A 27874-nucleotide genomic window follows, 5' to 3' on the forward strand; every position below is an offset into this window, starting at 1 on the left:
GAAGTTATAATTGTGACTGTGCGGGTAGAAGTACAGTGGTACTTCCGGAGCCCCGTTCGCATCTAGAGGTAAACATAACTAGCGACGGCACGTCTGCGCACGCGTCGCTTTTCGCCGCTTCTGCGCAAGCGCATGACGTCATTCTGAGCGTCTGTGCATACGCAAGCGGCGAAACCCGGAAGTAATGCGCTCCGTTACTTCCGGGTTGCCGAGGAGCGCAACTCGAACGCGCTCAACTCGAAGCGTATTTAACCCGAGGTATGACTGTAGCTGTGAGATTGGCTGCTTAATCTTTTCAGGATCAGGTCTATGGCAGTATTGGTTCTACAGTAGAGCCAGAAACAAAGTTTCTGAAAGAAAACAACTTGCTTTGTGGTACAAGGAATCCTGTGGACAAGTCTACCTCCCAGCTCTTTCCACACCCATGTGCAGAGATTGCTGGGAGGCCGAGCCCAGTGAGGCCCAGGCAGTTGCTTCAGTCTTTGGTATAACTCAACTCAGCTTAGTGGGGCAAGAATCATGCATTTCCCTATCCTATGCCAATGGAGAAATTGTTTTGCTTTATCTGGATTTGAGGATTTTTGCAGGGTGGCAGCCAACTCCTGGCTAACCAATACAGTGGTACCTTGGGTTGCATACGCTTCAGGTTGCATACGCTTCAGGTTACAGACTCCGCTAACCCAGAAATAGTACCTCGGGTTAAGAACTTTGCCTCAGGATGAGAACAGAAATCGTGCTCCGGTGGCATGGCAGCAGCAGGAGGCCCCATTAGCTAAAGTGGTGCTTCAGGTTAAGAACAGTTTCAGGTTAAATACGGACCTCCAGAACGAATTAAGTACTTAACCCAAGGTACCACTGTATATGTTTTGAAAGCGTAAGATTTTTCTGTGTCGGGCTGAGTTTAGTTTCTGATAGTGCATCGACTTTAGTGTTGTGCAGGCATCCTCGGCCCTCCAGCTGTTTTGAGACTACAATTCCCATCATCCCTGACCACTGGTCCTGTTAGCTAGGGATGATGGGAGTTGTAGTCCCAAAACAGCTGGAGGGCCGAGTTTCGGGGTGCCTGCTGCAGTGGATTGTGAGGTTAGCAAAGTTGGTTGGAGCATGGTACTGAAAACCACAAGGCTGCAGGTTCGATCCCCATTTATGGACAGCTGCCTATTCCTGCCTGGCAGGGGTTTGGACCAGATGATCTTCACGGTCCCTTCCAACTCTACAATTCTTTGATTCTAGGTCTGGCTAAATGGATTCTGATAAACGTGTACAAATGAGAGCAGTTTTCATACTGTGAACAACAAACCTTAGAGAGGAGAGGGTGGGGTGGTGGGGTGGAGCTGCCATTCTGACACCAGTATCACTGCTGCTTACCAGGGTCAGACTATGTGCATATACCAGCAAAAGTGCTGTCCTGATTCTGCCAGTACACCCATGCATCCTGAACCTTACCACAGCCCAGCTAGCGGCAGCAATGCCTGTGTCAGAATGGCACTCTATGGCACCATGCCAGCTTCTGGGTATCTGTTCAGAAAAGATGAGCCTAGGGAAGAAATCCATCCATTGTGCAGATGCTGATAAAAACAACTAAAGCTCTTAATCTTCTGAGCACTGAAAAATAAATAAAGGAAATACTGTCCACCACGAATGTCTCCAGCACAAGTTGCTTCCAAATGCCTGGGGTTCCACGGGAGGATAATTCTGATATTGGTCAATCCTCACTGGATATATAATAGGATCAAACTGAATTCTATTGCTACCAATTCTGGCTGCTTAAGATCATATGTTTGGTTTCAACAATGAATTCCAAAAGAGGGGTTTCTTGGGTTTGTTTGGTTGTGGTGTATATATTAAGCTATGTGAAAGTAAAGAGAACACTTTGAATAAAACCTTTTTACAGTTTATTGTCTATTATTAAAATGTATAAAAATGAAGATTTGAATAACTGAGGGACATTAAATGGTGAAATTCTATCCGTGCAAACAAATAAATAGTTATTTACAGTCTTTGGCAAAACAGAATGTTAAGTCTTGTTGGCATCTTGTGCTTATCCACATATATTCTTTCTCCCCTCCCCACCATCTCTCTCTAACTCTCTCTCTCTTTCTCACACACACACACACATTCACACATACAAAGGAAAAAGGAAACAGTCATAAATAATTTACATAGTATAGGCAAATATGGTACAATCGAAATATTAACATCTTAGTCCCATCGCTGATGTCTTCTTTTTATTTGAAGGATACAATAAGCATTATTACATGAATGAAATTTCCCTCACTTCTCTCTAGGACTTGGGGCTACACTTTTAGAAATACTAAAAATATGAATTGCAAAAAACCACTCTGAACAAGCTTTTTTTTAAAAAAAAAAAATAATAATAATCTCATTAAGAGGCCTATTAAAAAGGTTGTTAATATGGCAAAACTAAGAATGTGCAATAAAGCCAGAAGCACTGGATTCTTGATAAAGGTATATAACATCAAAATCGATTTAGAAATTGGTTTGAAAACAAGCCTGGCTGTGAGTGCAGCAGCTGAGATGCTAATGTAGAAGCCTCAGCTACAGAAGCTGTCGCATTCATTCTGATGCAGCGGTAGGGACAGCCCTGAGCTTGAATTGCATCCTTTTGCAGCCATGAAGACGCTTTGACAATTGTGTGACTGGAAGTACTCATCTGTGGCTGAATTCTTTTGCCACAGTCCTTCTTGAGACATCCACATGCATATCCCTGGCTGGCTGCAAAAGTTTGCACGTGATTCCCCAGCCTCACCAAGCAGCCAGCGCTTTAATACATATCTTAATGTGGATTCCCACATGGCAGCTGTTTGTGACAGAGAATGGATTCTGCGCCCTCCTGACTCCAGCCCAACAGCTGATTGGCAGGTTTCTAGATTCTTCTTTTGCAATCCAGAGAGATACATGCAGCAGAGTGCACAGAGGACTCAGCAACAAGGCCATTGTTCTCTTCTCTTAGTGATGCTCATCCACGAACAAAACCACACCAGCAAGTTTACCTCATGGGCAAAGTTCATTCAATTTAAAATAACAAAAAAGAGTGTTAAATATGTGCATACTATTGTATAATGGAATAACTGTTGTATCTGGTTAGGATAAAGGCTGACATACCTTCAGCATTCTTTTCTTTAAAAGTCCTATATACAGCAGACATACGTAAAAAATAATAATACAAAAATGGTGGGCAATAGTAAATATCAAGGTTCCACTTAGAAGGTCTCGAGGGCTATTTAATTATTTGGCAATTTTCAGAGCAATTTAAGATTACTGTGACATATAATTACATATATAACATATATTCACCGGTTGGACCATTAAAGGCATTATTTAGTTATCTCTTCTGTGAGTTCTTCCATGGCTAATGTGCTCTATGGCATGCTTTCAAATAAGTTACTGGAGAACGTAGCCGCGCATCGCAATAAATAAATAGCACCGACGTCCTTATAACTGGAACCGTAATATGTTACCAGATTTTGTTAATGGTAGCATTGCCACCTTATCAGAAACCCGGATCAAAGTTTGGGGTTTCAAAGTGCTTGCTGCAACAGCGTCAGGAAAAAGGTTTCACCTGGCCAGGAACCATTTTCATGGGACACCTTAGGCACGCTGCTGTTCATCAGGTCAATTAGTGCACATTTAAGTTCTCACCACTGCTAAACTTCCTGGACAAAATTCAAAGGGCTGATTATACGCTATATATGACAGCCACATTTTCTACTTTCCCACCCTCTGGGTTATAAGCAACTAAGTTTTACTCAGAGTGGACCCACTACAATAGTTGTGCCCGTCTATTAATTTCAGAATGTCTGCTCTGACTGTGACTACTAGCATGCATCTCCATGGCTCCCAATGCACACTCATGGATAAAATGTCTCTAAACACAACCTTTCTCTAAACACAACCTTTCATAGTACACTGCATGGTATACAATGATATGCTGAGTGTGTCTTTGAGGCAAAGGCTGAATTCATATGGAAAAGTGGTCATCAAGTAGTTGAACCCATTTTATAAAAAGGAGCATCTACAAGTTTTGGCTGACATTCACAACCCCCCTCCCCAATTTATTACAGGGCAGTCCTAAAGTCACAAGAACAGCTCCAGAGTATAGGATGCTGAGCTTCATATAATGCCAGTTTCTTCCAGAGTGTAGCATATGAAGATGCCTTGTACTAAATCAGACCATTGGTCCATCTTCATCCGTCTACACTGGCAGGTTGCTCACCAGTGACTCAGATGTCCTACGCCAAGATTATGGGGCATGAACCTGGGATCTTTTGCATGTAACACACATGCTTTACCTCTGAGCTGCAGCACTTCCACTAGAAGTATTACTTTGGAGACATATGCAAAATAAACATTTAATAATGTTGGGTTGTTGATGCAGCTTCCCTGCTCCACTCCCCACAAAATTATATGTGAGTAGGATACTAGATGCCTGCCAGCTCCTGCTCATGAGGTATCAAGATTCCCTGATATCCACATACTTTGAATGAACAACCCTGAAATAACTGGCATTTTAATTTGTATGCCCCCAGGAGAATAGTTCCAAATTCACTTCTTTAAAACAGAATTGGATACAAGATCTAAAGAGCCCCATTGGATGTTAAGCTGTCGTCGTTCTCTCTGCAGCCTGCTCACGTGCTAGTATTTGTCATTAGAAGAGAAGCATTATTTTAAACTTCAAGCATGTGGCTTACCTAAAAAGCTGTTAGAAGATTAGTAACATTTGAAGTTTGTGGAGCCATCTTCTTGGGTGGCCGTTGCCTTAGTTTTCCATGGCTTCTTAAATGAGTAGGATATTTAGGGTTTGGTCCTTCTCAGTTTTGATGAACTATATCTCCCAGATTTTGTGTCACCCAGGCCCAGCCCTGATCTGAGCAAGTAATGTGGCCTGAAGAAGTGGTCTTACTTACAACCACTTCCTCCCTCTTGATGTAAGAATACCCCCCTCACATTCTTCCATATCTATATCCATATAAATACAATAAGTAATTACACTTTTACACTTTATATGTAAACGTCATTTTAAAAACAACAACAACCCTAAACAAATGACTGAATAAATGTGTCTGCCAAGTTTTCACTCTATACGTCAATCAGTTTTTGCTTCCGTGGTGGGTTTGATGGTCACATTTAGGCCCTGTCAGTCCAAGCTCTTAGAAGGCACTAGGGTGTAGAATCGGAGGGATCTCTCCTGGCTGAAGGGAGGCACAAGGTCTGGGGAACATGCCAGAGTTGAAAAATAAGTGAGGGATTTGGAGTACCAGGATGAACAGAGGTGTCTAGTTGAACGGCATCTACAGTACTTTGCTGGTTTTGCAGCAGCTTTACCTCAGACATCTGCAACAGAAAGAAGCAATTGCTAAGTACAATTCCCACATTTGGATTGCATTGCAGTAAACATGGGGAGGAGGAGTCACTTGTGTTTGGACATTTAAATCCCATCTTTTGAAAAGCAAACTTTATAATGCAATAAATATGCACAGTAAAAATCAGGTAAAAACCAGTGGGTTCCAATGGGCTGTTATTTATCCCATTTGCATCTTGCCCTTCTGTCAAGGAATGCAGAGCGGCCTGCACAGTATTGTCTCATTATTCTTACAACAATACTGTGATGTAAGTTGAGCTAAGAGATAGTGACTTGCCCCAGGGTCACCCAAATTAATGACTGTACTGAAATTTGAACCCAGGTCTCCCAAGTCTGAGACTCTACTCGCACCACTACATTGTCTCTTGCTACTTGTGTTACTCCAGTCCTTTGGACTATATTGCTAGCTACAGAATACATGGTTGATTCTCTGGTCTTGGGTCGCAGATGGACCCAAGGTGATCACGACAAGAGCACTACCACCATGCAAGTATTGGGTAAACGATTCAGAAATTGGTCCCCAAATGCATATTTGGGTTAAAGGTGGGTCCTGGGTCTGAAAAGGTTGAGGATGCCTAAGTTAATTGATGGTCAGGGAAAATGCTTAGCCTTATGTCATAGGTCATATTTGCTTGGGGGGGGGGACATCACATATGAGGAGTGGCCCATGCAAGTCAGGTTGCCTATTGCATGGAATCTGGCTCTGATTATGACAATGAATTATGCTCAATGCTTTTTTCGGAGGAGAGGGACGCAGGGGTACGCATACCCCTAAACATTTTGTAAGTCTAAGTTTGGCCTCATTGAGGGGCAGTATTTCAATATGAGTAGGAAAATGATAGTACCCCTAAACATTTTTTAAGGGGGGAAAAGCACTGATTATGCTTGCTCTCGCCTCAAGCTGGATACACACAATTGCTATTAATTGCTATACACATTTGCTATTAAGAAAGCTGTCCCACTGAATCCATTTTCATTCATAATGTAGATTCATATATATAAGATTGTTTAATAAAAGGAATCAAAGGCACTCAGAGGGTTGCTTCACAAATACATGGCCAACACTTGATACTGCAAAATCGGATGACCTGCAAGTTTGAATGAGCCATAAAAGCCTAAGACCCTGCTGGATCAGGTCCATGGTCCCTCCCATTGAAAAAGTCTGCAACCCCCTGCAAACACTAAAGTAGTTATTACCATTATGATGATGAATGCATTAACTTACCTTTGCATTCATACTTGAGGTCAGAGAAGTATACCATCTCTTGTGAAAAGACAAAAAGACCTAATCGCCCACCAGCATAGGTTTTGTCATAGATTGGTCCAGAGTCTGCCATGACCTGCTTTCCTTCGTACACTAAAACCCTTTGAAAGGGGAACAAAGTCTAGATTAGACACCATTCTTGAAATGATACACTTTCTTTCTAGTGGCAGTAAAAGCTCTTATAAGAAAAACAAAGTGACATCAGATTCACACCCAGGTTTGTCTACAACTTCTACCTATCTAACACACAGTCTGCTCAAACACTCCTCACAGAAGTAGTTTTATGGACACATCTGAAAAAGATTTCCCAGTTCTGATTTAGGCCAGCCAAGTCCAATGAAGTGAATCTATACTGAGGAGGGGTAAGATGCATATTCTGTTGGAAGCTGCTCAGAGTGGCTTCCAACATTGTTGTTGTTGTCATGAACACAAGTTGAAGAAACAACTCTATAGTCTTGAGGTCACATTGTGCACTGTGTGATCTCTGACAGCTGATGTTATTGTGCATTTCAGCTGAAATTGCTAAATATTCCATAATACATTAGCCTGTTTTCATAAAGAAACATTCCCGCTAACCTCAGACAGTTAATGGTTGGCTTATGCAATGAAATAAGTGGTATACGTGTTCTATTTCAAAGCCCTAGGTTTTGCTGAGAACATAATTATTAGGATTTGTTTGTGGCACTGCTTTCTAGATGTGGCAGCATGGGAAAATATAGCTGTCAAAGGATGGCTAATTGAATGTGAGAGAAACTCACAGAAATATATATATATATTCCTGCCAGAGAATGGTTACACCACGGCAGACTTTAACACCAACCTAGAGAATGTTACCATGCTTGAGCCACATTAAAAGTCAGCCATGATTAACTTAAGTTTCACTAACTCCAAAAGGTCAAAGGGATGACAAATTTTCCTGGGAACTGGTTGTCCATACTTGTGTATTCTGGGTGCTGTGTGACTCATGGAGATTGGATGCACATCAGAACGCATCTGGTGTGCATCTGACTTCTGAAAAATGCTCAATTATTCTTAAGAGTCAAATTAGAGTGCAAAAACCTACATGAATTAACAAATGTTACAAGTTTAAAGGTTCTGGATAAGCAACTGTTCAGCGGTGCCAAGAACAGATGGCTGTGTGTGAATGCATCTGGCTGTGTGTGAATGATGATCCAGCTATAACCTGGAGAAGTTGAGTTTCTGCTGTGTCCTTATGCGGTTATATGCCCAATAAGTTATATCTTACAACCAGTTGAGAAATCTTCTCTTATATCCTCAAACAATATAGCTAAATCCAGGAAGTAGGCTGGTGTGCTGTATGGCTACATATTCATCCAGAACTACAACAGCTGTACAGTGGTACCTCGGGTTACATACACTTCAAGTTACATACACTTCAGGTCACATACGCTTCAGGTTACATACACTTCAGGTTACAGACTCCTCTAACCCAGAAATAGTACCTCGGGTTAAGAACTTTGCTTCAGGATGAGAACAGAAATCGTGCTCTGGCGGCGCGGCAGCAGTGGGAAGCCCCATTAGCTAAAGTGGGGCTTCAGGTTAAGAACAGTTTCAGGTTAAGAATGGACCTCCAGAACGAATTAAGTACTTAACCCGAGGTACCACTGTATTGGGCTAGACCAATCTACCTAGGTTCCCATCTTCAACTGCAGACTGCAATAGCTAACAGCCACCCATATGTGCCCTACAGGTTCTTTTAAGGTGCCAAGATATTTAACCAGAGCCATAATTATATTTTATGTGGTTGGCCAGGTGGGGACATTATGTGACCCATGAGAGCAGCAAAACAACCGACTGTACAATGGCGATGGGATAAAATCAGGCCAAATCTTTAATTGACAATAGCAGGCAGGGCAAAAGGTTGGCATGGCATTGGGTCCCACGACCGTTCATCATTCCACAAGCCCCATGTTGATGGAATGGATCCACTGGGTTTGGATCACTCCAAACCTGTACCATGGGAGTTGGCCAGGGTTGAACCTTGCCATGGTGCAAGTCAAGCAAGCAAGGTCTCACTGAGGGACCAGGGTGCAGATTCCAACCAGGCAGATACCAAACCCACACTTAGGTTTGCTGCGGTCAATCCTCCCCACAGGCCCCTTATGGGGGCCCCCATATACTATGTTGATCCTGACCAATGCCATTTCCACACTCAAACAAAGTTCTTCCACCTAACAAGGAAGCCATAATTTCACTGAGGGAAAGGCGGGAAAAAACCTAACCAAGTGCCAATCAGGTTGAGAGGGTGGGAGGAATTCATTTCCAGCCCTGTCAACCAGCGACCCAAAATTGGTCAGTGAAGGTTCTAACAAAAGGGTGTGCGGGCAGGAAGCTCTCAAAGCAAAATGGCTCTGTGCTCCAGGGGAAGCAGCCTTATATAGGCTTCCCCTCCTCTCTGCAGCAAGAGCTCATGGGACAGCTTTTTCCTATGATGAGACCATTGCAGAGAGAAAATTTGCCCAGTATTTTGCTTCAATCTATGGGCTACAGCGCTGCCGGGCAAATGTGCTTATTGGGCACATTATATATATAGCATAAGCAAGCCCTCCCTCAAGTGCTCTCTAGTGGGAAATGAGACAATTACCTGTTTGAATGCCCCCCCCCCCATGTAAAAAGCTCCCAACATGTACAGATGCCAGGCAAAACATTCCTCTTCTCCCAGTCCTTTGGCTAATTAAACAATACATGGCCTTTTAAACGGGGGTGTGGTGTGTGCTATAGTGGTTGTTTGTTACTATGTTATATATTTTTGTGCTTTTATATTGTAAACCACAAAGGCCCAAACTATATACTATTTCTTAAAAACTTGAATTTGCCTAAAGGACCCATGTGACTGAGTTTACCAATGACAAGAATGTCTGTTTTATTTACTGAATAGGCATATTGCCTGCACCATTCTCACACAATGTCACATTTGCATGGGAGTCCTGACACTGCAGGCATTTTATCATGAAAAAAACATGTGAGAATGGGGGTATTTCACTGAAATAATTTGTGTGAATAAATGGCTGCATGTCTGCATTTAAGTTAAGACTGGCTTCAGATAGACAAATCAGAGCTAACATCACAAGTCTACGAAAATATTTAGAGTTGCCTTAATCTCAATTCCCTTTAGTTCTAAGAAGGGGAAAATCAGTTCTTCCAATCTTCATTTTAGCTTTGTTTTGACATTTTTCTTTTTTTTTCTTCAAAAATTCAGATTAGTACAGAAAAACAGTCCAAAAATTTGGAGGTATCATTTTTTTATCTAATAATGGCTGTGTTTATATGAGCCATTCGAAGGAAATTGAACACATCTGATGGCGTGGAAAGCTGGGGAACACTCCCAAATCTTCCAGTGCCGAAAGTCTGCCATAAATGAAGTGACAGTGCTGGAATTTGGTTACAAACCACTAAATAAAACCTCATTTATGATCAGATGGAAAAGCAATACAGTGTATTACAAGAAATGTCATACTTTATTAATCCCGTCTTAGGCCTGTGGACCAAATGCCACCTGTAAGCGGTGTAATCTTTCCAGCCAATATTCTTGGGGTCGTGCCACAAGGTGCGCACCTGTGGAAGAAGTTAAAAAACAACAACACTTCAGTGAGTGATTTGCATTAACAAGTGGGGCAAATCCAGTTCCTATAAACTCTGTCTTTTAGATAGAAACCACAACCCACATTTTAAATGCGCTGCCATAGTTTCTATGCCCCCCTCCAGTTTGGTCAGTTAATATGAGATGTTCATTCTGCAGCTTTCCCAGCTAAATGCTGTTGTGATTAGACAGGGAGCAGAGGGAGTGTTGCATATTTTGGGTAGCTGTAAAGGGTGCACTGTCTTTCTACACAAAGGGATCCCTGGGCTGCTCAGGGTTGGATGTAAAAAAACCCATTTGGCAAAAGTATTCCCAAGCGCAGTACAGTGTTACCTCAGAAGTCGAACGGAATCCATTCCGGAAGTCCGTTCAGCTTCCAAAACATTCGGAAACCGAAGCACAGCTTCTGATTGGCTGCAGGAAACTCCTGCAGCCAATAAGAAGCCGTGGAAGCCACCCAGGACGTTTGGGTTCCAAAAAACGTTCGTAAACCGGAACACTCATTTCCAGGTTTGCGGTGTTTGGGACCCAAAACATTAGACTTGCAAGGCGTTCGTGATCGAAGGTACCAAACTGTACTTTCTCCTGCAAAGAGCAAGGGACAACAATTCACTAATACGGGAGAAAATAATTGGACACAGGGTCACTATTGAAGTCAAACCTGGAGGTGGAGGCTTCTTGGGTGGGGCAGTTTAATCCCGGCCAAAAGTTTCCAAGACAATATCCAATTAAAAAAAAATAGAATGAAATAAAAACTTGGCCATTGATTGATCATTATAATGAAAGATAGGACCAAAACAATGGTTTCCAATGCTATGTCATGATGGTATATGAGAAGGGGACAATTCGAAGAACACTTAGCTGAATGTGACTCATATACCTCTTACCTGTCCAGGTGTGTTTCCTGTATGCCAAAGGGCATTTCTCAAATGTTCGCCAGTGCCAGTTGTAGAGTTCACTACTTTAAGTGATACCCCTGAGTAACCGTAAGCTCTGGTGGGCTTGTCCTCCCAATATGTCTGGGAAATTTGTTTCCACATCAGGACATAGAAGCGACTGCTGGACTGGTAGCCAAAGACAAACCCAGCATAGTCATCATCCCGGTCTGTGTTGACATAGAACGTACCACTGAAGTCAACAGAACTGAACTCATCATAACCTGGAGGAGGGTAGAAAATGTACGGTAGGTGTTCAGTTCCCAAAGGGATTGCAGCTTGCTGAGAATTTGGGCAGAAACAAGCTAGACATGTAGTCTCAGGCACTTGCCATTACTTTCTATTTTGATGCTATTTGATTTGGTTCACCCCTTCTTTCTCCAATCATATTATCAGTTCTTTTTCTAGGCTTTATCAATTACTACCCTTTCTGTTACTTCATACTTGCTTTATAATGAAATCATTTTTAAATAGGCATATTTATTGATGCACATATGGACCTTGATATAGGAAGGACCTTCACATTTTTCAGTTCAGTTCTACAGCCATGAAAAACAAAACTTCAAAATATTTAAAAAGAAAAAAGTGACAATTACAGAATGCTTTTGAAATGCTTGTATACCACATGCAAGAGCAATATTATGGGTTATGTCCTACAGCCTGATGCAGAAAGATTAATACATTCCATCCAGTCATACACACACACACACACACACACACACACACTCCAATGTAAATCATCTATGAATGCTAACTTGTTATTAGGCAGCTTTTTATTATTGCCAAACATTCCTCAGAAGTTATCTGTGCTTCCAACTTTTCCAAATCCATTTCAGAATGTTAAGTTTAGAAAGAGATTCTTAAACTGAACATATAAACTGCCTCATAATATGCTATGAGGGTCTGTTTCAAGAAAACAAAGTCCAAAAAGCTACTGGGTTCATGGAAGCCCTTGGGAAACACTAAACTCTGTCCTCTTGGTGTAATTCTGTTCATATCATCAATTAATCAATTGATTAATTTGAATCATACTCACCTACAGCTATGCCAGGATCTGAGTTAGCCGTCTGTACCAGTTCTTTGCCCTGATGTCGAATAACCCAATTTGGGTCAATCTGAGCTGTTCCTTTAGGATCCAATGGGACCATCTGGAACTTTCTGAAATCAGTTTCACTAATGGCATCATTTTCAGGACAAACATCAAAAATATCTGGGACTTTGTCATTGTCAAAGTCATCTTTGCAGATGTCACCTCGGCCATCACCTAAAATGCACACAAAACATTGAATGATTTTCATGTTATATTCACACATCTCTCTTTCTGTAGGAAGAAGCCATGTTTGATAGGAAGGAAGGAAGCAGCCATGCCACCTTCTTAGACAACAGAATTAAATTTAAGGGAAGAAGGGCTACCATCTTCCATTCCAGGGGAATGGAATGGATAGCGCAGTGGGTGAGTTGCAAGGGACCTTGGTGGGTGTAATGGTGACTACTCAAACCTTCTGTGCAAGATGGGATCTGCAGAGCAGACAGGACTGTGCAAATCTGGGGATGGGCCTAGGCCATCTGGGAAATCAGTTGCTGACAAAAACAAATGACTCCCTTATAACCCAACAAGCCAGGAGAATCACAATATTAAAAAGGAGCTTTGGAATTTTAAAACTCCATATTATCTCCATGTCATCAGATGCCTTCAGCATTGTTCTGTCATGAATACTTAAGACTGTGACCATGTACTTTTGTCACATCTGTAGCAAATGAGTGAAGAAGGCATTACAGTAAATCATATTAAAACAGCTCTTGGCTACTCTTTATTTATGAGAGACTGTGAGAGAGGGAGGGAGGGAGAGCAGTGATAAGCTATGGGATAAATAATCATTTCCCCCCCTAAAACTTGGAATGTGGCTATAATGAAATCTTGAGTGATTAATGTGGTATTTAAGACAGAGTCATTCAAGTGAACAGAGACTGCAACCACCAGATCTGTTATAAGGAAGCCCTGATGTTGGCAATGTGGTAAATACTTTGCAAGCTGTGTGTCCTAGAATGTAATATTTATACCGGTTTGGGTTAAAGAGTTATTTGGGTTGAAGAACAGTAGACATTCAAATAAATGTCAAAACAACAAAACTGAAATGTCACAAATTATTCAACATCTTTATTCAACATCTTATTCAACATCTTTATCAACGACTTGGATGATGGACTCAAGGGCATCCTGATCAAATTTGCAGATGACACCAAACTGGGAGGGGTGGCTAACACCCCAGAGGACAGTATCACACTTCAAAACAACCTTGACAGATTAGAGAAGTGGGCCAAAACAAACGAGATGAACTTTAACAGGGAGAAATGTAAAGTATTGCACTTGGGCAAAAAAAATGAGAGGCACAAATACAAGATGGGTGACACCTGGCTTGAGAGCAGTACATGTGAAAAGGATCTAGGAGTCTTGGTTGACCACAAACTTGACATGAGCCAACAGTGTGACGCGACAGCTAAAAAAGCCAATGCAATTCTGGGCTGCATCAATAGGAGTATAGCATCTAGACCAAGGGAAGTAATAGTGCCACTGTATTCTGCTCTGGTCAGACCTCACCTGGAGTACTGTGTCCAGTTCTGGGCACCACAGTTCAAGAAGGACACTGACAAACTGGAACGTGTCCAGAGGAGGGCAACCAAAATGGTCAAAGGCCTGGAAATGATGCCTTATGAGGAACGGCTAAGGGAACTGGGCATGTTTAGCCTGGAGAAGAGGAGGTTAAGGGGTGATATGATAGCCATGTTCAAATATATAAAAGGATGTCATATAGAGGAGGGAGAAAGGTTGTTTTCTGCTGCTCCAGAGAAGCGGACACAGAGCAATGGTTCCAAACTACAAGAAGGAAGATTCCACCTAAACATTAGGAAGAACTTCCTGACAGTAAGAGCGGTTCGACAGTGGAATTTGCTGCCAAGGAGTGTGGTGGAGTCTCCTTCTTTGGAGGTCTTTAAGCAGAGGCGTGACAACCATATGTCAGGAGTGCTCTGATGGTGTTTCCTGCTTGCCAGGGGGTTGGACTCGATGACCCTTGTGGTCTATTCCAACTCTATGATTCTATGATTCTATGAAATATGTTTTCTGTATTCACAGACAGCATGCAAATCCTGTTCCACAAGTCCTTTTTAAAGGCGCGCGCACACATTCTACAACATTTTCCCCAAACTTTTTTCTTTGATAAGGAAATACAATTCCTGTGTTTCTCTCCAATCATGAGGACACTAAACTTGGTGGGGTGGGGGGTGGGGGAGAATGATGAGAATCTCAGCCAATTATGTTTATGCAGATTCACTTATTGTTGTCTGCATTCATTTCTCTTATCAGTAGAGACTCATACCAAATGTTTCGCAGGCATGTTTCATTAGAACACTGTCTCTCTACTCCAATCTTCTATTCTAATCCTCAAGGACAGACTTTGTTATGGAACTGCCAAAAAAGTTTTTTTAAAAAATACAGAGTCAAGCATCTCAGATGCTTTTTGTAGTTCATCTCTGTGAGAAAATGGCTCCACATTCCACGGACTGACTGGCTGGCTGGTTGCCAAGTTGAACTCCAAATTCTGACCAGCTGTATACTCCTGAACGTGTTTATCTTTACACTTAAGGGGGAAAGTGTATGTTCCCAGTTTTATTCTCTTGCCAACATCAAAGAAGCAATTTCTTTGTCCAAATGAGGTTTTGATTTTTCACCACATATGTTTCTTACGTTCCCTGTGGTGCTGATTGCTGACAAGGCTGTTTTTTCATCAAAAAGTTTAGAAAGCATCTGCCCCACCAGCCATGACCACAGGCTCCTTGGAGGTCTGCTTTCTAGAAGATGGTTGTTCAGGACACAGTAAAATTCTGCCTTATTTCTTGACCCTAGATTCAAATGACACTGCGGAGTATCTGTCACAGAACAGCTAACTGGTGAGAAATCTAAGCTCCACCTGCTCTGTGTGATTAGAGACGTAACTGGGCAGAATACGTAAGTGGGCAGGATCTGCTGTGGTGTTAACCTGAGAGCCAGTGTTGTGTACTGTCTGCTAAGGAGCAGGAAGAGCCAGATTCAAATTCCCCACTCAGCTATGAGGTCACTGGATGACCTTGAGGCAGCTGGCTTATGGATTGGCTCACTCGTTTTCAAAGCACTACTTTCAAATATATTCAAACTATTTAGTAAGATTACTCCAGGCAGAAAACCCTCATAAAGATTTCAGCAAACAGATGTGTTTGGGTGTACCTTTGATGAGCTAAGGGATGCTAAACATATTCTTGCATAACTATTTGACTTTTAGAAGACATCTGAAGTTTTTAATGTTTTTTTTAAATTGTGTTTTTAATATTTTGTTGGGAGTCGTCCAGAGTGGCTGAGGCAACCCAGTCAAATGGGTGGCTATTAATAGTAATAATAATAATAATAATAATAATAATAATAATAATAATGCTACTTTTATTAGTCATCTCACTTCAGTACTCTGTTCAAGCTATAATTCTTTGCAGAAATTATTAATCCCAGTTTTCTTTCTTAGCTTCTCAAAGAATATTTTATGAAGATGTCTCATAAACAACCTGTACGGATGTTTTTCATTACAGTATTGTCAGATTCTACTACAAAGGGATGCTCTGAGCATCACAAAACAGTCATGGCCCTCCTGCTTGATCACCTACAAAATCAACTTGCTAATGCCATTGCGCTTAAAAGAAGTACACCATTATAAGGAGACCACCTGTGAATTCTCCAGACCTAGGAATACTTTCAGAACTGAATGCAACACTACAGGCATGCCAGCAGCTGGGTGCGAACACACCTGGACAGACTCATCTGTGATAGAAACAAGTCAAACTTTGATCAGCTTTCCAACACATATGCCAAGCAAGTAGCAGATGCTATGGTAGGGCTGCACTGCTGACCTCCACTCCCTGTGGATGAGTCACTGCTGCAAACCAAGATGGATGGAGAACAAGGCAAAAACACTGTGCAAATACACTGGCTGAGCCAACCTGGCATTTCTGCTGGCATGTTTTCACTAGGCCAACCTCACCGCCACCTCCCCTGTCCTGCTCTCAGTCCCAGTACGCAGCACCGATTCAGCTAGAGAGAGATCAAGGGCACCACACCATCTACTGCTGGGCTCAGCTTGGATTGAGAGGACCATCTTTAGTCTTCACTCAAGAAACACCCAAGTCTATGGCACTAACAAATCTACCATGGCATAAGCTTTCATGGACTGCAGCAGGGAAGGTGGGCTTCTGGCCCTCTAGATGTTGTCAGCTTCCAATTCCCAACAACCTCAGCCAGCATGGTAGAGATGATGTGAGTTGTAGTCTAGCAACATCTGGAGGAGAATAGGTTCTCCATCCCTGGAGCACACCATTGCATGCCTGAAGGTGACTGTAGTCCACAAAAGGATATGACACCGTATATGTCTTTAAAGTGCCCATAGTCTTACCATCGGAATCCTTCTGGTCAGGGTTGTATGTGAGTCGGCAGTTGTCCCGGTCGTCTGGGATGCCATCATTGTCATCATCAGAATCACAAGCATCCCCTTTACCATCTTTGTCATGGTCAGCCTGATTGGCATTGGAAATGTACGGACAATTGTCTTTGTTATTCTGGTGGCCATCTTCATCTATGTCTTGATTGTTGTCACACTGATCACCAACCAGGTCATTGTCCACATCAGTCTAAAGGTGGGGACAGGAAACAAGATTTGAATTTTTGAAACAGTGAACCAAAAAAGGCGGGGGAACCACATGATCACACTGTTAATGGTTCCCTTCAGAAATGTTAATGTATAATGAAGGCAATCTGAAAAGTAATATTCTATAAACATACTGAGATATCCCAAACTTGCAAAATAGATTCTTACTTCAAATTCCTCATTTAAATCTACTGACTCTTAAGCCGATACCCTTAATTACTTACTTACTTTTATTTATCTGTTGTATTTATATCCCACTGCAGGAGGCAGTGGAAGACAGGAGTGCCTGGCATGCTCTGGTCCATGGGGTCATGAAGAGTCGGACACAACTAAACAACTAAACAACAAATTTATATCCCACCTGGGACACGGGTGGCATTGTGGGTTAAACCACAGAGCCTAGGACTTGCCGATCAGAAGGTTGGGGGTTCAAATCCCCACGACGGGGTGAGCTCCTGTTGCTCGGTCCCTGCTCCTGCCAACCTAGCAGTTCGAAAGCACGTCTACGGGACGTGGGTGGCGCTGTGGGTTAAACCACAGAGCCTAGGACTTGCTGGTCGGAAGGTCGGCGGTTCGAATCCCCGCGACGGGGTGAGCTCCCGTTGCTCAATCCCTGCTCCTGCCAACCTAGCAGTTCGAAAGCACGTCAAAGTGCAAGTAGATAAATAGGTACCGCTCCTGTGGGAAGGTAAATGGCGTTTCCGTGTGCTGCTCTGGTTTGCCAGAAGCAGCTTAGTCATGCTGGCCACATGACCCGGAAGCTGTACTCCGACTCCCTCCGCCAATAAAGCGAGATGAGCACCGCAACCCCAGAGTCGGTCCCGACTGAACCTAATGGTCAGGGGTCCCTTTACCTTTACATTTTTTAGTCCTAAAAGCAAACAGATGCAAGCCCATAGGATCCCTCCAATTTTAATGGAAGGACAAAATGTGTCATTTATCAGAAGTTTGCGAAGCATGGTTTCTATGTGATTTCTTGCATAGAACAGAGGCTGGCTAAGCTGAAAAAGTAGATTATCAGGGTAGGTGGCGGTATGCTTGAAGAGATGTTTTCTAACTGATCTTTAACTCATACACTTTTTCCAACATAACATTAATTCTTCAGAATCGTGGTCTTTTCTCTCTCTTTTGCATCTGTTTTCACACTGTAAGCATTTGGCATCTGCCCCCAAAGTATCTGTTAAGAAGAGTGCAAGATGAAAATGCAATGCAGGCATTTTAATGAATGAAATTGGTGCCAACACACAGGAAGACCTTTGACGTCCTCAACAGATCTCAGTTCTAGCCTTAGGCCCCTTTGTAAGATTTTGCAGATGAGAAAAGTGGCGCTGCTCTCGTGAGAAACTTCTCTTGCCTAGGCAGCATTCTTATGTTATGAGTGACTGCTATTGACCTCAGCTGCTTTCAGGGTTTTTATGTATATATATGCCCCGAGAAGCCAACGGCAATAACTTTGCGCAATTAGAAATTCCAGACCATTCATCCAAATCAAAGGCAAAGCTGTTGTGTCAGAGCTTTGAAAACTTGAAAAGCTGAACTCTTTCTTTTTTAAAATAACCTGGGCATTCAATTTACCTCAAACCATGCAGTTTGCCACCAACATTTGCCTTTAATATAAACATGTGCCCTGTGACTGAACAGAACCATATTAATTCTACGTAAACTGGGTGGTTTCCCCTCCCACTTCCTGAATAGAATTACAAGTAAGTCTAGAACGTAGCATTTCTGAAATGCAGAGCTGGAAAGCCCATTGTGGTCTGGGAGTTGTGTTACCCATTTTAAAGTGCCTGGTGGGCCAAATAAAAAAGCACATACATATACATAATCTCTCCCAGAGGCGCACAGTTTGTTTCACACATAAATCTCATGTGCTCCCCACCTTCTCCTTCATCAGAACCAACCTGGCGAGAAACTAGTGACAATCAGAAAGGGGTGATCTCTTGTATATATTGGGGCTTAATTGAGAAAGGGAAATGGGTGACACTGTGGTCTAAACCACTGAACCTCTTGGGCTTGCTGATTAGAAGGTTGACAGTTTGAATCCCCGTGACAGGGTGAGCTCCCGTTGCTCTGTCTCAGCTCCTGCCAACCTAGCACTTCGAAAGCACACCACTTCAAGTACATAAATTGGTACCACTGTGGCAGGAAAGCAAACGGCATTTCTGTGTACTCTGGTTTCCGTCGTAGTATTCCATTGCACCAGAAGTGGTTTAGTCATGCTGGCCACATGACCCTGAAAGCTGTCTGTGGACAAATGCTGGCTCCCTCAGCCTGAAGCGAGATGAGCACCATACCCCATAGTCAAGTTTGACTGGACTTAACCGTCCAGGGGTCCTTTTTTTACCTTTAATTGAGAAAATAGCAGGAGATGTTCCTGGGGTGAAACTGAGAGTCAGATTTTCTGAGTTGACATGCACAGGATTCTGGTGGTGGATGACTTGGAACTGAATGTGTGAGCTGCCTCCATTGAAAATATTGCAGGCTGGGAGTGGAATCTCCACATGTGGTGTTGGATGTATGATGTCACACATACAAGTCATCACCTCACAGGGTGGTTGCTGGATGCATGTATGAACTCAAACTAGAAGACTCCCTGTTAGGAAGAGGGATGGAAGACTATTCATGAGCAAAAGCTCTTCTTTATTTTAGCTTTCCTGCATCTTGAAACAATCTACCCCCAAAAGCATATAATTGGAACACTGAGTATCTCTGCAATAACAAAAACCTTGTTTACCCCTAAATCCAACCAGGTATGAATTTAGATCTTGAAAAGGGGAGAAAGGAACAACAAGCCTTGCTGAAATATCCCTCAAAGCAGGCAAAAGGCAGCCTGTGTTAATAGTACATAGTACGGTGTAGTGGTACCTCTACAAGGGTGAAGGCAGAGGTTCTTCACATCCATACAGCCCCCCCCCCCCCATGTATATGCTACTTACCTGATCAGGATTGTGCACCAGTGGGCAGTTATCGCAGTGATCACCAACTCCATCTCCATCTGTATCTCTCTGGTCTGTGTTGTAGACATATGGGCAGTTATCACGTTCATTGAAAACATCTGCCAGGATGGGAAAAAAGCAATTCAAACAAAAGCGTTCAGATTCCACTTGCATCAAGCAACATGCACTGGTTTCCAAGAAACTAGCACAACCATGAATGAGAATTTTCCCCATTTCATTCTCACTGGAAACTAAGTGTGTCCAAGAGACAATGATGGGACCATGGTCACCCAGTGAGCTTTTGTATTTAAGCCTGGTCTCTCCATGCTAGGTGGCACACATTATATCTTGAACTGATAGCACTACTGCTTTGTCCTTTGCTTGTTAACTGGGGTGCGCTTGTCTTGCTGTGCCTTCCCTAAGTTACAACCCCTTTTATACAAGGCTATAAATACTATAAAGTCTGTAGGGTTGTACTAGCTGGTCCCATGGTTGGTGAAATACTTTTAGGATGGCTCTTTCCCTAATTCAGCTCTGTGGTGACCCCTCTCTGCCCAACTCTTGGTCACATAAAAGATTTGCCTGACACATTTTCTGGTGACAGTGAGAAGGTAAGAACAAAACCACTCTATTTTGTGACAAATCAATTGATGACCTATGAGCTTCCATTCTCAATTGAAGGTAGTCGATTCATCCAGACCTTTCAAGATAGGGCAGTCCAACTTTTCAGATTTTATCCAATAGTGATTGGGAGAGAGCAATACTCTGATGGGCAGCTTATGAAACAACTTGGACCAAGGCAAACAATTTCCTGAAGCAGCAAAATGAGGTCTGATCCAAATCTTGTGGTTTGTGCAGTCCCCTAGAATATTTTTATTGTTTGAACTCTGTGTAAACAGTCCAGAGGAATCTGTTGATTAGGCGGTCAACAAATGTCCTAAATCAATACTATAAAATTTACTATGAAATGTATCCCCTGAGCTGACCTGAGGTTTATGCAGTTTGTTTTAGATTTCAGATTTCATTTATTTTTTAGTAATAAAAGTTTTTGCTGATTCTTACAATATTTGGAGGAGATGAGAAGAAAACCCTTTCCAGGAATACTGGTTTATATATTTTTATTTTTATTGCAATGATATATATTTTGATTGTAAGCTGCCTTTGATATTTAGATATGTCTAAATAAATAACCACGAGTGTTAATGGAAACTCCATACTATGGAAAACCTTCAAGGGTTTTAGATATCTACTGATACACACACCCAACACTTTACACATTTATTGAATCAAATCTGAGGCTTAACAGGTTTTTTTCTCCAGTGCTGAAAACTGGGATTCATCTGCCAGGAAATGCAGCAGCAACGTCCCTCTAAGGACACTGAAGCTTCTGCTTCCAAGTCATGCCAAAAACCACAAGCCTAGAGGCATTCCAAAAACACCAAAGATATTTAGGTTGGTAGGTTTTTTCAGTACTGGGCTACTGTTCAGGTCAGGTTTGCCAGTTTAATAACCTGAAATGTCACTGTTGGTTTTTTCCTCCTTCCTGAGCCAAAAATGTAACTTGGGATCCTTATTATTCTAGCATCCAAAAGAAATTTCCTTTTTTCTCCTAAGGCGTTTTGGCAAACACATTGGGTGAAGACATTTGATTTGGCTGCTGATTCAAGTGTGGCTCTTCATGTGAGCATATTTGACAGCATAAATAATTAGAAAGAATATGGGTATTGCTGGGCCATAATTTTCATTACTTCTGAAATTATTATATCAAGTGAATGTTATATTCTTAAAAATGGGACCTGGGTTCTTAAAGAGTACCTTTCCCGTTATAAGATCATTAAAGACTTGTCAGAGAGACTATGCAAATAGTCCATTCTGTTCCAGAACTGGTTTGAGGAAATGGCAAAAACTTTACCATGAAATTATTTGCCCATTAAACCGCACCAAACCATAAGTTTTAGGTACACCACTAAGATTTCGTTTGATTAAGAAATCCTTCATAAACATAACTGGTGGTTGAAAATGCTTGCTTTCCTCTTCTCTTCTCCTGCCCCCCTCAGCAATAGCTTATTTTGAACCAGTTTCTCCCACGTTGAACAGAAACAAAATATATGAGAATGAATAAGAATTTACCATCGCCATCAATATCCACCGCACATGCATCACCCTCTCCATTATTATCGGTGTCAATCTGAGCAGGATTGTGCACATAGGGGCAATTATCACAGCGGTCACCAACTTCGTCCTTGTCATAATCAAATTGACGGGGATTAAAAATCAGGGGGCAGTTGTCCTAAAAAAGGGAAAAGATTAAAGAAAAGATGTGTAAGCATAGCTCAGAGACCATTATATTTCCAATCAACCTTTTCCCTTTCTGTAAATCAAATAGCATATACCTACTGGGGTTCCCAAGGGTTTCATGTAAATACTGCTAATAATAGTAAATTAGCATCAAATGAGGCATATGTAAGACTATCACTCTCTCACACACTCTGCTAGACTCAATGTCTTTCAACCTTTCCCCATATGAATACGACAAGCCAACAAAACAGCTGTAAAAATCCCATAGAGTGTGCCATTCTTTGAGAATTTCTGTTGGTCTGAAATGTGGAACAAGTAATGATCAGTGACATCTGTAAGCAATAGTGGTATCCCAAATGGTACAGTTTAAATTCTGATATCTGACAACAGACGTAGAGAAATGAGAATGCAGCAAATATACCAACAACTTCTTAATGGTGTCCATATTTATTTCCTCTGAAAGGAGAAGATGGGTTAATGAAAACAAGCTTACTTTATCATCCTCAACACCATCGTTATCATCATCCTCATCACAGGCGTCTCCCTTTCCATCTTTATCGAAGTCTTCTTGTCCAGAATTAGGCAGAAGAGGACAGTTATCCTGTAAAAACAGACAACCCCAGATTGACACACGCTTCTATTTCACAAATTGATAATAATGCCAAACTCTGACTAAATGTTTGTATGCCTCTCCGGAGACTAAAATACGACACTGGGCAAATTCAAAACGGGAATTTTGAAGTCTTTTCTAAAGTCAACATGCATATGTATTCAATTAATTTTCACACACTTTTAGGCAGTCTTTGGTTTGTGTTGGATTATATTGCTAAAGTGGAATGATATCCGATGATGGTTACCACCTTATATTTTTGCTAGATTGCTTTAAAGGAAAGCATTTAACCTTTATTAAATCAACATATGTACTACAAAAATAATGGGTTTGGCTTTTGGGAAGAACCTCCCCTAAATGAATTCCGCATGTTTGAGTTTTGTTTTTTGTCTTTTAATGAAAGCAGTTCTTGATTCTTCTTGAATCAAATGAAGTACGTCCTGGTGACAGGAACCAAAAAGAAAGAAAGAATGAACCATATATGCTGAGTTGGTGACATTAACAAATGAGCAGACATTAGCCAGGGCAGAAAGAATTTGACATCTCAATTGTATGCTCAAGGAACATTTAATACTCCCTCCCTGTTCATGGAAAAGCAGGAAAAGAGAAATCCATTACTAGATCCATCCCCCAGGCTTATAAAGTCACATTCAGCTTCAAGTTACAAGCATTTCTCGCAGTTTAAAGTAAGTTTAAATTAAGGCACAAAATTCTGGTTTGTTTCAATTCACTTGCTGTTGGGGTGTGATATACTTTGGTGCTGTATTGTTTTTGACTGTATTGGTTTGATAAAGGGTATCTTCAGCACTTACTCGTCTGCTTTTCACTGGTTTATTTGGTTAACCTGTTGAGAGGGTATGTTATCAGTAACTTGACTAAGCCGTATTTTGTGATGAAAGGATGGTGTAGCAAGGTGACAGAAGCACTGCCCTTGCATGAAGCAATGGGCTGCCCCGAGACCTCCAGGTATAGGGCAGTATATAAATTCTAATTCTAACAACAATACATTGTGCATTCAACTATTTCAGTGGAATGATCCCAATTCTGACATGTCTATCCAGTCATATCTTTTTGGTGGATCATAAGAGGAATATAATTTTGGTAGACTAGGAGCCCAAAATGGACAGATTCTCTAAACTGAGAGACCTACTAACCTTGGAAAAATATTTATTTCAACAGTGGCTTAACAAATCATTCAGAAAATGATGGTCACCGGAGGCTATCACTAGACTTGCCCTTCATCAACTGCCCTTCATTGAGACATTTATGGTGTTTCCATTGCTTCTTACTTACTTTTATGCAGTGATAAGTTGCATTGGCAGCACAGACCAAGTTATGATTTGGCCATCCATCCAGATCAGAATCTTCACCACAAATGAATCCATCACCAGCATAGCCTGTCCTACATTCACACTTGTACATGGGATCACTGAAATGCCCAAGGTAGATGCACTCGGCCGACCTGTGACAGTTGTGTGTCTTGTCTTTGCAAGGATTGGCAGGTTCACATACCTGAAAAAGCAAATCATAATCATTCAGACCATGCTTCTGTAGGGGCATAAGGGTCTGGGGCTAAATTAAGCTAAATAACTGCAGCACCAGACCCAGCTAAATTGGAGGAGGAGACAGTGATGCTTTGATGCAAGGTATCCCATTTTATTTTCTCTAAATAAATTTATTATGAGCTACAGGGACATGAACTTGTTTATTATATATTTGCTTTGATGTCATCCTCATCATAGCAAGTTACAATACTTGAAAAGAATTTGCAGGATACTTTCTGCAGTACAGGTGACTTTAGGAACAGGACAATATATGGTGGCTGGGACCAGGAAAACCTGCCTGGAATGGCTGGGACCACAACAGTATCTGTGGGTGAGAATTGTGGGTGAGAAGAGATGCTTAGGATGGCAAGACCTACTCAGTTCCACATAGTGCTGGAAAAACCATTCAAAGCCAAATTTGAATTCAACTAAGTTGGCCCAAAATGTCTGTTTTTCAAATGCCTTGTTTTAAACAGTTTTCAGTACCGATAGTCAAGCAGGCAACACACTACCCTCAAATGACACATGAAGCATCCAAAATATCTGATTATTCAGAAGAGTAGATAAACAGCAGTTTTAGTTTCCCATAATATTGTTGAGCTTTGAGCCACACATCCTTTAGCTGGGCCCAGATTTAACAACCTTTTATTAAAATCCTGGGCAGAGCCTCAAGGAACATTTCCTTGCTGACTGAGCTAATTAGCTGCACACGTTTGTCAATGCAGTAATTATGAATAATGCTTTATTTAACTAAAGAGTCGCCTTAAGCAGAATTCACAAAAATTCTCTTACATTTGCTGATTCTGGATGTCATTAACTAACGTAAATCAACCCCACCCATTTCCTTTGCAGCAGTTTCAGGATGTAGCACCAAACCAGCTATTTAGCTGCCTTTGGGTTTTTGTTTTTGTTTTTACATAGAGAGACAGCCTAATGGACTGTGATTTCTTTTCCACAAGTCGTGACTGGTACTTCTGTATTGCTATTGTTTTGATTGACAGCTTTGCTAGAGTAGTTTAACATTAACGGATGTTTCACATTTAGACTTCACAAACCGTGTCAGCCAGAACATGGAGAACTATGAAGGGACTGAGTAAAACCCAATGAAACTATTTTAAAATGAGGGTGGGGAATTTCTTTTTATCAAATCTAATTTAGTTGCATTTTCTCGTGTTCACTGAATAAAGATCTCCCCAAAGTGACCTATTTCATACAGAGTGTGTCAAACAATCCCTTATATTAATTGTGCTGGTTCTCAAGTGCAATGCATTAAGAATATGTTAGTGAAGAACCTGTGGCTGAAGGGCTAACATAAGAACAGGCTTTCTGGATCAGGCCATAGACCCATCTGCTCCAGTATTTTGTTCTCACAAGATGAGCATGAGAAGCCCAGAAACAGAACATGAGCGCGAGAGCACTCTCCCTGTTTGTGTTCAGTCAGAGAGGCATATTGCCTTTGTTACTGGGGATAATGTATAGCTATCACAACTAGTAGCCTTTCCATAGATTTCTCTAATCCCATTTTAAAATCATCCAAGTTAGCAGCCATCATTACATCCTGTGCTATGTGAAGAATTAATCCCTCGCCTCTTATGCACTGTTACACCTTCTTGGCCGTTTTCAATTGGCCCTAATTTTTTTTTTTTTTAATATAAAGAAATGACTTTTGAGATCAATTTATTAAAAAGTTTGGAGTGGTTTTGAATGCCAGGTTTCCAATCTAAGGAGTACATTATTAAACATGCAAGCTGCACTCTTGCTCATTTCGAGATGCTCCAAGACAATGAAGTCTTCAGGACTGATACTTCATCACCCTCTTTGTGCCATACTTTTATAGCAGATGTATCACATTTTCCATCCCGTTACTGGCCTTCTTTCAACAGCACTTACTTGTTTTTCTTTCTTGGCAGCCTCTAGGCCCACCCCATAAGGCTGACTTCCTTTGTAGCGAGGAGGGCATGGCAAGCAATGGAATCCAGGATTGGTGTTTACACAACGGTGGTTCTGATTTAACTTAAAGCAAACGTCTGGCACTACTGCACACTACAAAAAACAAAGACACACACATACAACCAGAAAGAAGTATTGAGTTATATCACTGAGGAACCTCCAACGAAGTTGGCTAAGTGTTTCCATTGGGTGGGGTCAAAACGGCATTTCTGTATGAACCAAAACTGTGTCTACCTCATCAAGGTCTTCGCAGACTGTTCCGTTTCCAAGGTAACCAGCAGGACATGCACCACAGGACCAAGAACCATCTGGGAAGCTGTTGCATTCTGCTCCAGGAAAGCAAGGGTTTGACAAACATCCATCTGCCAAAGCAAGGGGAAAGAGCATTAATTGTGCCAGTACTAAGCCAATCTCCTTATCTGAATACAGAGGAAGAAAAACAGCTTTACATCATTTCTATATTAAATCTCCCAACCCACTTCGAAGCAACTGTATTAAAATTTACTACAAATATATTTTATACCAGTCCCAGATCGACGATGCCAAAAGGACAAGTTGTATACGAAGGCACAGCAGTAAGGATGGAGTATGTCTGAAACTGCCAGCTCAAAATGTCTACTCCAGACTGGAAGCCACTCTCCAGTTTCAGGCAGGTGCCTTTCTTAGCACTCTCAGCCAAGATCCTTCTAACTGGAGATGGAAGTGACTGAATCTCAGAGAAGGAATTCAATATAGCATTAAGGAAATTGTTCTGTCAGGCTTGTGCTAGAGGAGCAATCTCTCCTCTCCTTCCCCTGTGCACTGTTCTTGGCGTTCTTCTGACACACACATACCAAGCCAATCAGTGGGAGTGGGGAGAAAGCCCCATTGTGCTGGCAAGTCCTTGTGTGAGCTTCCACAGGCAGGACCCATTAGCTGAACCCAGCCCAAAGCCTGCTGCATACAAATCCTATGTTCTGCCACTGTGTAGTTTCTGCTCCAACAATCGTAGGCTGGTCTAGCAGAATGGTTTGGAGTACCAGATCCCATGTGAGGCATGAAGTATACTTAGGTATCTTTGTTTAGAACACAGCTAACTATCCAGCACATTCCACACTCACCTATTGGACAATCCTGTTTGTTGCACATATCATGCTGTATGACATCTCCCATACATGCCTTTCCACCATACTGAGGCTCTGGGCTGTTGCAGAGACGAGATCTTTCCCGAATGCCTCCGCCACAGGTAACAGTGCATGCAGACCAAGGAGACCAAGGGCTCCATCGACCATTGACTGGAGTAGGACAGGCAACAGGAAAAATTAGCATGGGCAAGCACAGTACAGTTAAGAAAACAACACACTGACCACACAGAGTGGTGTCATTCAGTGATGTCAAGAAGTTATTTCACCTGGCCACTTCACCAGTATGATGAATACAAATTGTCTTTCTGGTCTAGTCAAGGAAACTGAAAAGAATCTGCTCAAATTGCAAATCTGCTCAAACTGCAAATTCTGTTTTGGCCATAATCCACAATCCTCCTCCTCAGAAGTACCCCATTCACTTCAATGGGGCAACTAAAACAAAAGGAAGGAATTTGTTTTGTTAAAACAAAAGGGTTGTAGATGGCAGCCTCTTCACTCCCCTGAAT

General features: G+C 41.8%; 1 protein-coding gene across 1 annotated transcript in view; it reads right to left on the minus strand.

Annotated features, from left to right (window-relative positions):
• Window positions 1–1872: 1872 nt before the first annotated feature.
• The window catches only part of THBS2 (thrombospondin 2), a 46015-nt gene continuing 20013 nt past the window's right edge, over window positions 1873–27874 (minus strand). The window contains exons 10-22 of the mRNA XM_081855807.1: window positions 27345–27518; window positions 26479–26606; window positions 26185–26337; window positions 24044–24262; window positions 22634–22741; window positions 21973–22132; window positions 19843–19961; window positions 16655–16889; window positions 12220–12447; window positions 11136–11407; window positions 10126–10223; window positions 6609–6748; window positions 1873–5355 (exon numbers count right to left, since the gene is read on the minus strand). Of these exons, the coding sequence (XP_081711933.1) occupies window positions 5348–5355; window positions 6609–6748; window positions 10126–10223; window positions 11136–11407; window positions 12220–12447; window positions 16655–16889; window positions 19843–19961; window positions 21973–22132; window positions 22634–22741; window positions 24044–24262; window positions 26185–26337; window positions 26479–26606; window positions 27345–27518 (2042 nt within the window). The 3' untranslated portion in view covers window positions 1873–5347. The remainder of the gene's footprint in view (window positions 5356–6608; window positions 6749–10125; window positions 10224–11135; window positions 11408–12219; window positions 12448–16654; window positions 16890–19842; window positions 19962–21972; window positions 22133–22633; window positions 22742–24043; window positions 24263–26184; window positions 26338–26478; window positions 26607–27344; window positions 27519–27874) is intronic.

Source organism: Podarcis erhardii (assembly GCF_964252035.2).
Source record: "Podarcis erhardii genome assembly, chromosome: 3".
Classification (NCBI taxonomy): Eukaryota; Metazoa; Chordata; class Lepidosauria; order Squamata; family Lacertidae; genus Podarcis; species Podarcis erhardii.